The sequence below is a fragment of the Cyprinodon variegatus genome, unplaced genomic scaffold (genome assembly GCF_000732505.1).
Source record: "Cyprinodon variegatus isolate N-32 unplaced genomic scaffold, C_variegatus-1.0 Scaffold343, whole genome shotgun sequence".
NCBI classification, from domain to species: Eukaryota; Metazoa; Chordata; class Actinopteri; order Cyprinodontiformes; family Cyprinodontidae; genus Cyprinodon; species Cyprinodon variegatus.
Genome location: NW_015150796.1, coordinates 328,490 through 339,205, shown reverse-complemented (window position 1 = coordinate 339,205; position 10,716 = coordinate 328,490). Strand labels below are relative to the sequence as shown.

Here is a 10,716-nt window from a genome sequence, read left to right as displayed (position 1 = left end):
ATACTCAAAAACATACTTAATCAAGTAATAAAGTAAATGTGCTTAGTTACTTTCCACCACTGAAAAACATTTTTTTCTTGCTCAGATAGCTCTTCCTACAAAAAAAAAGCTATTTCTGACACTTAGCTTATTTTAAAATTCCAGTAGATAATCATGTTTGGGGGGGGGGAAAAGGAAAAACTGTTGGGATCTGGAGATCTGCCACCTTTCTCCAGCAGAGGGCGTCCCTGGGTCTCCTGAGCTGAAGCCACCAGCACACCTGCGGCTGATCATCTCATCAGGAGACAAGCTTTATAAGCAGCGGCTGAACTTCCCTTCAGTGCCAGAGTGTTAAACAGGTATGGTTAGCAAGCCTGAGCCAAACCTGTTGCCTGAATCTCTGACTGCTCTGAAAGCCAACCTGATTCTAACCTGCCTTTGTCCTCTTTACCTTCCTAGGAAGACCTTATTGACTCAGGAGCTCTGGAGGAGCTCACATTCAAAGACCTGCCTGCCATCTCTGTGAAGCCAAACCTGAAGATCAACAGTCCTTATCTGCAAGCTAGTTCTCACGAGAGAACTAGGAGATCAACTCAAGGTCTGAACCTCTCAAGTCTGAAGTCAAGCCCTGCCGCTGCTAAACCCTCTGCTGAACCCTCAGTCTCTGGACCCTTCTGGTTCCCTCTCTCCAACGCTCAGTCTGAACTACCATCAGGTACAGATCAGTTACAAGTTCTGTCAAGACTCATCTGCTACTTGGCTAATCAAACTGTCCCTCTCTACAGAGAGCCCTGTGTTTCCAGTCCCAGACCCGTTCCAGTATCAGTGCAAATAACTTTATTGTGTGAATCTCTCAATAAACAGTTGTTAACTTTTACTCTGTCTCCGTGGTGTTCTGCATTTGGGTTGAGCTCCTTAGACCCAACATGACAAAAACATTGTTAGTTCAGCAGAAAATGTGCATTCATGTTAACTTTCTATGTTGTCAGATTATCTAACTGGCCTTATTTGTCAGGTTTGGTTTAGAGATTTAGATATATACAATAGAACAGGTCTTTGAATATCTGACACTTAAGAGGTTTGTAAAGTTTTTTATATTAGAATAAATACATAAATTCAGGATCTGCAAATTATCGAGTGGTTATATGTTCCAGTTATGGTAAAAATGATGTGATTTAATTCTTAAAGTAAACAGGCCATTACCAGATTAATCTTGTCAGTGATATTCAAACCCCATGAACTGTTCCAACTTCTGTCACTTACAGCAACAATAAAGCATTTTGTTGGGACTTAACGTACACACTGATAATTGAATAATTGTTAAAGTGGAAGCAAAGTTATTATGGATTTAATATAGTTAAGTTGTTTTTATTTTCATCATCATTTAATAAAATCCAACGAGAGCAGTTAGCTTTTGATGGTAGTTCTGGGTTGATAACAGTCAGCTGTGGCATATAAAGCTCTCTCATTACAATATACTGTACCTGGCTTTACTGAATTTCTGTCACTACCGGAAGTTTTTCCCTCATACTGATTTTTACAGTTTAAAATCTGCAGTATTGTCTTTCTTTGCTTCCCAATAAAATGCACCCTTTCATTTCCAAGAAGATCAATAAATATAACAAACATTTTTCGCAAAATTCAAACTTTAACAGAATAAGCATTTTGAAAACTTGTGTTGAACAAGGTTTTGCATTTTCCTCAACTCTAATGACTTTTTAGAGCTTTGTTTGGATTTTAAAGGTCAGTGTCCGACAATTGAGTGTAGAAAGAATGGTTATGAAACCCTCTAATGATGAAAGGCAAAAAAGAAATAAAAAACAATTGTATGAAAAGCTTACACTGTTGTTTGGAAAACCATAAAATGGGCACAACGAGTCAGGAATAAAACCGCAAGGTTGCAGCACTTTTTTGAAAAATGCATTAAAAAAAAAACATATTCAGAATTTTCATATTACTTTAGAAAGTTTTAACTTTTACCAGATATAAAGGTAGCTCGAATATGCATTGATAGTGAGACTGTTTATCCAACAATCTTTAACAGCAGAGATGGTTGAAGGCTGAAATTCAAATAGGGGGCCTTTTATATCCCATTATCCAACCAGCTCAACTGATATCTATTTTGTATCCTCTTTTTTTAAATGAGCATTAGATATCTAACATAATCTTTTTTAGGGTTTAAAAGTGTAAAGCTATAAAATCAGGTCAAAGTATTGAAGATTGATTTATTAACTAAATGTGTGTTTTTTAAGTTAGGAGTTACTAACTAAAGATTCAGTTGATCCCTGTTGAGAGAAAAGCTTCGGTTTTCCATATTTTGTTTTCAGCAGTCTAAACTTCTACAGATTAGAACATAATACTGACCACAACCACACCCTCAAAGAGGAGCTGTTTGAGTATGTTCATTTTTGCTGCACTAGAATCTGGCTTTGGCTCAGCAGGTATCCCCACTCCATCCACCTACTCGCCTCTTCTGCTGTCGGTGGGGCTGCTCCTGTCAGTCTGTTTCAGCACCATGTAGCTTTTCACTGTGTGAATGGGTGAATAACTTGCGGTAGGGTGAAGCAGTAAACTTAATGAGAGTGCTTTGTGTTTGCAGGCCAATTACCATTCTGGTAAAATCCTTAGTAAAAATACATTAAAATTCGTTTTTGGTTGGTAAGGATTTCTTTTTAGATCGACACTGTTAAGAAACCTTAACTTAACCAACTTAGACATTATCTCTTCTAATTTTACTTAAACATTTTAACTTCAGTTACATCCCACCAGATTATACAGTCTTAGAGAGAAAAAGCAGAAAGAAATAATGAGATACAACAAATTTAGAAACTCCAACTACTCTTGTGATTATTTCTTAAAATATCTGCAGGTATGGTGATACTTGGAAAACTTGTTTATAAAACATTTGGGAACTACAATAAAAAAAAAAACTAAAAAAAACATCATCAATTCTTTTACGGCCAATTGAGGGACATTTTTGGCTCAGTAAAAAAGAAAAGGACACTGGAAGCTGGAAACGGGAAAGAACAGGAAACGGTCTGCATTTCCTCAGACAGGATACTGTGCTGCTTCTCCAAGAGGCATCCTGGAATCTGCTGTGTCAAATGTCATGCCAAGTTTTTGACTCAAACAAACCAACTGAGATCCACAATGCAGAAAAGGGAACAACACATATGAAGAAGCAACCTGGGGTAACAAAGCTCACTCAAAGCTGGGGTTGTTGATGATTTTTATTTCTATATTTGGTTAGCTGGCCTTTAAAATATGATTTTTCTCCCATCAGTTTAAACGCAAACATGATAATATCAGGGGCTCCTAGTCTGTGAAATAAGTGGCTTAATCAAACCCCCTGATCATTCATGGGATGAGCGATCCATGGGTTTGACCATTATTTAATCAAAGATTTAGTTGCTGCTGCACAATATTCAAGCCCTATATTAGACTGATGACTGGATTCCGCAAAATTGTGCTAGAAACATCAATCTGCTGTGATGCTATTGATGCAAATATCCACAGATTTTGGTCCATTTTGAAGAATTTGCATTCTGTTTATAGCCTGTAATAAAAATACATATTTTATTATCTGTGTACCAGAAGTTATTAGTAGAGAAAGGACACCACTGGGTTGTATCTGAAAATATAACGTTTTTAGTTGAATGCATGTCTGTGAAAACAGGGTGGAAACATTGAAATAGAAAAATTAGGTCTCCATTGATATGTGGAAGTACTTTCTTGAAAAATCTCTTGATTTCTTGATCTTTTGAAATGCTTTCATTACGTTCATTTTCCAGAAGTCTTGCATTTACCACTAATTTGACACACACACCATTTAACAGATGATGGGATATTATGATGGCTGTTATCACAAAATGTGACCATACCATAACTTAAGAGAAATGAAGCTTGGCTGACTTCCCAATTTCACTTGTCTTTCTACTCTAAAAAAAAACATATTTCATTGCAATATATGTCAAAGTTAAGCCCCAAAACTAATTGAAAATTTATATTAAAACATGAAAAGTGAAGTTCTCACATGCTCTCTAATAAAAAGTTATTTTCTAAGACAGATCATCTCAGAAAATGTCCATCGCAGTATGGACAAAGCTACAGTAGTAGAAACATAACCAAAAACATTTGTGGCTCTATAAATATATCCATTCAACCCCTTCTCGCCCATTTTCTAGACTTACTCAACATACTACATATATTCATACTTTTCTTTTAAATGTCTGTATCTTCTACGTTGTTACTAACTACTTTTCTAAAATATGTTCTATTCTTTCATCTGAGTGTTTTACATTGTTTTCCTATAAGCTTCTTTAATTGTTATTTCTGTCCGCACACATGTTTAATCTAAGCAATATTTTGTTCTGCTTTCATAATACCAAAAAAACTTGATTCTGGAAAAAAAGAAAGAAAGAAAAACATTTTTTAATGCTGAAATTAAATAAATAAATAAAAACAATTACCCGTTAACTTCACATGCAGCTACTTGTTTTGATGGTTTATCACTAACTATCCAATAAAATACTGCAGTGAAGTATTACTGAAGTAGTACTACTGAAGTTTTTAGTTGCAGAAACAAGAGCGCCTTCTAGAGTCCCAATCTTTGAATTTACAGTGATTGCGGAACCTTCTACCCCTCTCCGGTTTCCGGTAGGTGTTTTTTCCTTGTTGCACAAAACAATGTCCACGACCAGCTGAGCAGAAACATGACTTGGAGCTCAGTCAGCTTCAGTCCGTTAGATACTTTGTGGTTATGTCTGGCTCTGTGTTTCCTCGTAGCTTTTATCATTCACAAAGCCTCAACTCAGCTGCCGGTAGTGAACCGGAAGTCCACTTTGTTTATATTGTTTCAGGACCTCATTCGTTACGGAAAAACCAAGCAGAAGCTAAACCGGTCAAAGTGGTTGACAGTTTTTGACGTCCCTAAACGGTAACAGACAATTAAAAGTGCTTCATACATCCGTGAAATGTAGCTTATTTGTAGTTTACCATAAATAAGCTGGCTGTTTGAAATAAAGATAATTGATTTGCTAATAACAATATAACTCCTACCTAATCCTGTTTTGTTCATACAGGTGGTTTTGGCACTTTTATGCCATCTCTGTTTGCTGGAATGTCTTCCTTCTGCTGTTATCGTTTAACTGCATGCACCAGCTGCAGCCTTACCCATCATGGCTGACTGGGATGATGGAGATTTTAGCAGGTGTACCTGTCTTTGATGGCCACGGTAAACACACTCTGCTCTCTCAAAGCCTGTGTTTTTTGTCTGGCCCTTGCTGATGGTCCCTTCTCTGTAGCCCCGCAGCTTTCCACAGTCCTGGTGCAGCTGTTGCTGTGTGTCCACTCCCTCAGGAGGCTCCTGGAGTGTCTGTTTGTCAGTGTGTTTTCAGATGGGTCCATGCATCTGGTGCAGTATTTGTTTGGGCTGGGATATTACATTGTGCTGGGATTGACTTTGCTTTGCTCAGATAAAATGGCAAGAGGTTAGATTATCTTCAAATCCTCTTTGTATCCTGTTTTATGCCCTTCTGCTATGGTGCAAACTCTTATGCTGCTTGTTTAGGTCCCAGCACTCACCTGTATCAGCTAGATTGGATGCAGACGGCTGGATTTCTTCTCTTCATCGCAGCCTCTCTTGTGCAGCACCAGTCTATGGTCCTGTTGGCAGGGCTCCGAAAAGGAAAATCAGGTCAGTCTGTGATAGTTTATTAAACTCAACCATTACTAACACTTGGGTTGAAAAGACTATAGGTGTCAGTGAAACACAATCATATGTGGGCATAAATTAATATCAGAGACCAATGTTTTGATGACATTGAAAAAAAACAAATGAGCACCAATAACTGCTGTGTGACACATCCTCTGTGACATGGTGAGACTTGCAGTATCAGTACCGCCCTGCAGGACTAAGGATGTGATTTGTTCATGCTGTGAAACAGGCTTTGCCTCAGTGACAGTGAATCACATTCTAATTCCTGCATAATAAAGCTGAGTGACTCAGCAGCATTTTCAGTACAGTACTGCCTGGTCAATCACCCCATAGCATCAGTCTTCTGTTTGTCAGTTCAATAACTAGTTAAAATACAAACAAATTATGTCCTGATTAGTGCAGTAACTGTGTGGGTAAGAAAGTGCCATAGTTGATTGCAGTGCCTGACCCTCAGGCGCCTCAGCCGAGGTGATCAGTATCTCTTAGTATGGGCAGGCAAACTGAGAGATTCTTAGTGTGAACCGTTAATTCCCCAAAATTTTAATAACTTAAAGTATAGCGGAGGATTTTCATGAATTTTTTAAAAAACCACCCTTTCCACTTAAAAAAAAAATGCACAAGCACAACCCTGTACCCGCTCCCAAGAGGGAACCCTTATTTAAACGCATGTGAGAGCATGCACAAGCCCATTTCTCCTCGTGTACACTCTGTTCAAAAGTTGCTGTTTGCATCGCTCATACAAGCTCACTTCCAAAAGAAGATTTGCAATTTTTCCACTATTTCAGTGGAACTCACCACCGGTTAGTGAAAATAGGAATGAGCACGTAGGACGGCCTTATGTAAACATATCACCAGAATGATTGACAATTAGGAGGAACACTTATTTTGATGACCCACCTGGAAAAAGAATATCCTCTACTACACCTTTAAAATAATTAAAACAATTCAACACCATGGATAAAAACATGAAAAATTAAGTAAATTGAAGAAGAAGGTAGATGAAAGCATAGAAAGTTGAATTTAAGAAACTTTACATTTCCAACTGTCCATGGTTGCAAAACATTGAGGGGTGGTGTTTGTCGTTGGGCAGAGGCAGACCATTAAGAAAACAGCAATTGCTGCTGCAGAATCGGCATCTGTCTTTTCTAGAAAAGCCACGTGCCCTTTGCCATTTTTGGATCTCACCACTGCTGCAACATTATCATCTATAATCAAAGATAATGATTGAAGCAGCCTAGCTGATATTTCCCTTCAGGATGGTGTTCCAGACTAACATGAAGAGACCAGGTGAAGCTATTATGATGAGAAACAGCAGAGAGAACATAAAGTCAGAGGTTGAACTTACAAATGCTGCAGAGTGGGAGAATAGAGAATTATGTAAATGGGGTCCCTATGTCCTCCAGAAGTCTAAGCCTAAAGCAGCATAACTATAGAGATAGCTCAGAATAAGCTGAGCCACTCTGACTATAAGCTTTATCAAAAAGGAACCTTTTAAGCCTACCTGTAAAAGTAGACAGGGTGTCTGCCTCATGGACTAAAACAGGTAGTTGGTTCCACAGGAGAGGAGCCTGATAACTAAAGGATCTGCTTCCCATTCTTTTTTTAGAAATTCTAGGAACCACTAGTAAACATGCAGATTGAGAGCGAAGTGCTCTGTTAGGAACATTAGGAACAATCAGATCTCTGATTTGAGAAAGGGCTTGGTTATGAAAACCAATGAAGAAAAACAGACAGGAGAGATATAACCTCTTTTTTTAATTTTCATCTGAACTCTGGCTGCAGCATTTTGGATCAGCTGAAGGTTTTCAACTACAGTTTGTGGACTTCCTGATAGTAAAGAATTACAATAGTCCAGCCTTAAAGTAACAAATTCATGGACTAGTTTCTCAGCATCACCCCATGACAGGATATTTCTAATTTCTGCGATATTCCGCAGATGAAAAAAGGAAATTCTAAAAACTTCTTTGATATGGGATTTAAATGACTGGTCATGCTCAAAAACAACACCAATATCAGTGTAATCCCATCCAAATGAAGTGACTGACTAATCAGCTTCTTTTTCAAAGACTCTGGTCCAAAGACTATAACTTCTGTTTTGTCTGGATTCAGGGGCAGGAATTTAAGAGTCATCCAGGTTTTTATGTCTTCGAGACTTTGTACATTTAAAATGTATGATCTAGACTAACGGTTATACTATGTGTCTCTCCTTTTAGGAAGGGTGGAGACTCTGGCTCATAGGGTCCCAGAGGGAGGCTGGTTCGAACTGGTTTCATGCCCACATTACTTCGCCGAGCTGCTTATTTACATCTCACTGGGCTTTGTTCTTGGCAGATTCTCTGTCACCTGGTGGTTCGTCATCCTGTATGTTCTCTTCAACCAGGCACTTGCAGGACAACTTTGTCATGATCTTTACGTCAGCAAGTATGATTCCTACCCTAAGCACAGAAGAGCATTTATTCCTTTTGTGCTCTGAGAGCTATGCAGCAATAAATGATAATTGGACTTGGATTTATACCTGTTTTATACATGGCCTAACAATTGCTTATTTACAGAAAAGATGTGAAACAACAACCGTTGACCAAAACATCATTAAAACCACAGAGCTTTAAATCATTAAAGCATGAAAGGGATCATTGAGGGGAAAAAACAGTCCTCTCTTATAAGAAAAGAAAATAAGGAAAATTGATGGCTAAAAATCATAATGTTGACAATAACATTTTCTAACCTCAGAGACTTGAAACTCATCACTCAAAATAAACCATCTGAAATAACAGTGGAACCTTACAAAAACTTTTCACCAATTATAAGTGCTGGATTACTCTTCTGCCTTTTTTCTTAAAAATGTAGTAGACAATTTTTCTGTTTAATGTTCATATTATCCATTGGTTTTCCCACATGCCAGTCTTTGTGTTTGTTTCCTCTTGCTGCACATGCACACTTCTGATGTTCATGTATCCCCCGAGATTTGCTTTCAGCCATTCATTGTGGCTCTACTGCTTTAAAAATTTCTGACAGTCACAAGACCTTATCTGTCTTACATGTTTGTGAGAAAAAGAGAAAATCCTCAGTAGAAGATAAGACCAGAGGATATGCGGGAGATTCTTAAACATAATAGAGAAACTGCATGTGCAATTTATTGAAAAAAACAACTTGGTTGTTGCTCACATAGATTTCTGGAAAATGTTTCCACTATTCGTTGTTTCTTGTCCTTACTTTTGTTATATGAATTATTTAAATAAAAAATAGAAAAAAATGATTTCTGGAAAAGTCTTGATCCATACAAAAAAATGACCTGAAATATTAGAGTAAGTGGGCCAGATCCGAATGCAGAGATTCATGGTCCTGAGAAGTAAACATAAATTTATTTTCCTTTAGTATTTTTAAACTAAATCAAATTATCTGAAATTCCATGTTTTGATTTTCTCTTATACCAAACACATGGTATAATGCTGATTTATGTAATACTCCAGAATTACATAATAGTGCAATAAGTAAGGCTTAAAAAAGATTCCAAACTTTTAATATAAATCAATATACATTTATTAACTAGTATGTTATTGATCCTAAACTATTTAGTCTTTTAACTGTATTCAATAAGCTAAAATAACATTTTTGAGAAACTAATGTTTACATTAGTACAAGTGACTAGCCTTTTAGAAAATAAAAATATTCAGGCTCAGAGCACACATTTGCTGTTTTAAATAAGATGTCATAAAATGTTCATAGATTTTTGGATCTACAATTTTCAAAAACTCTTGGATCTACAAGTGGGGCAGTGCATTCTGCTCTAGGAGGTGTTCAAGCTTCATTTTCTGAAAAAAAAACAATGAAATGCTACTGAATGTTCTTAAGATGGAGCTCAGAGACAGCAGGAACAACAGCTTAGGTCTTATGGGTTACAATAACTGCTGTCAAAAGGGTGAAACCAGAATACAAGTCTTTGTGGGACACAATGCTTCAAATGAAAGGTTAAATACAACTCTTATAAAACTGTGGCTAATAAAAGAGTTTTTTATGAGTTTGGAGTGGATTTCTGTTTAATCTAGACCTGCATACTGTGCTTGACAATACTTGTTTTTAGGTTAAACAGAAAGATATATTTTGATTTAGTCTCTACAGTGGATCTGCCATTTCATGGATAATGTTAAATCCTCAAATACCTTTTTTTTTTTTATACAGAAATTCATAAAAATTTCAGGATTCATCAAATGTATTTTCCAAACTCCACAGATTGTGCTTCTAAGCATGCATTCTGGGTGCATGCAAACTCTTTATTTACACTTCTTCAAAATAAGCCCTAGGTCAGAGAGCTCTTAGTTCATTATCATTGACCTGTCATGTGAAACCGAAGAATAAACTGGGCTGTCGGGGTCATATAACAGTGACGCTGTAAGAGCTGGTGTATGGAAACAAGAGAAGCTGGCCTTTCAGTCCAGTCTGTTTGAGCTGCACAAACTATACAGTCTTGGGTGAATCTAAAGAATATCAACATAGGAATCTACAATGTCCTAGAAATATGAATATTGATGCTTACCTATTTAAATGCTATTTCCCTTTAGTAATAAAGGCATTTGATTTATGACAGTAAAGTATAAGATACAGACGTCTTTACAGTTACTAGTAGTATAGACCATATAGAATTTATCAGCATATTTTGGGGTATTTTTTTGTTGTGACAACAGTATTTAGAATGTAATAAAGCATGATTTGCCTATGAATGTTTAATTTATACAATTAGAGCTCTTATAAGCACAATTCTGTACAAAGAATTCAAAGTGTTTTGCATAAATCAAACAATGAAATAGAAGGAAAATAAAAGAAAAACAGATAAAAAAACAAACGTGCATAAAACAAAACAGTTGGACCACAGACTAATGACATCTCAGTTAACAGTTTAACGATCAAAAGGAGATAAAAAAAAAAATGTTTTTTTTTTTTTTTTTTTTACTTTGACCTAAAAAAAAAACTCAGGCTTTCAGCACTTTTCCAGTCTTCTGGGAGTTTGCTCCAGATCAGTGGAG

At 36.8% G+C, this 10,716-nt stretch overlaps 1 protein-coding gene across 1 annotated transcript; it reads left to right on the top strand.

Annotated features, from left to right (window-relative positions):
* Nucleotides 1-4,669: 4,669 nt before the first annotated feature.
* Nucleotides 4,670-9,231, top strand: srd5a3 (steroid 5 alpha-reductase 3). Its single transcript, XM_015385547.1, has 5 exons — nt 4,670-4,915; nt 5,061-5,212; nt 5,283-5,468; nt 5,549-5,674; nt 7,909-9,231. Exons 1-5 carry the CDS (start codon nt 4,692-4,694, stop codon nt 8,166-8,168), a joined length of 948 nt encoding a protein of 315 aa, XP_015241033.1. The 5' UTR covers nt 4,670-4,691; the 3' UTR covers nt 8,169-9,231.
* Nucleotides 9,232-10,716: the final 1,485 nt, after the last annotated feature.

Coding starts and splice junctions, on each gene's coding strand:
- srd5a3 (XM_015385547.1), top strand. CDS start 4,692: ATGACTTGGAGCTCAGTCAGCTTCAGTCCGTTAGATACTTTGTGGTTA. Junction 4,916..5,060: donor GTTTTTGACGTCCCTAAACG/GTAACAGACAAT, acceptor TTGTTCATACAG/GTGGTTTTGGCACTTTTATG. Junction 5,469..5,548: donor CTCAGATAAAATGGCAAGAG/GTTAGATTATCT, acceptor CTGCTTGTTTAG/GTCCCAGCACTCACCTGTAT.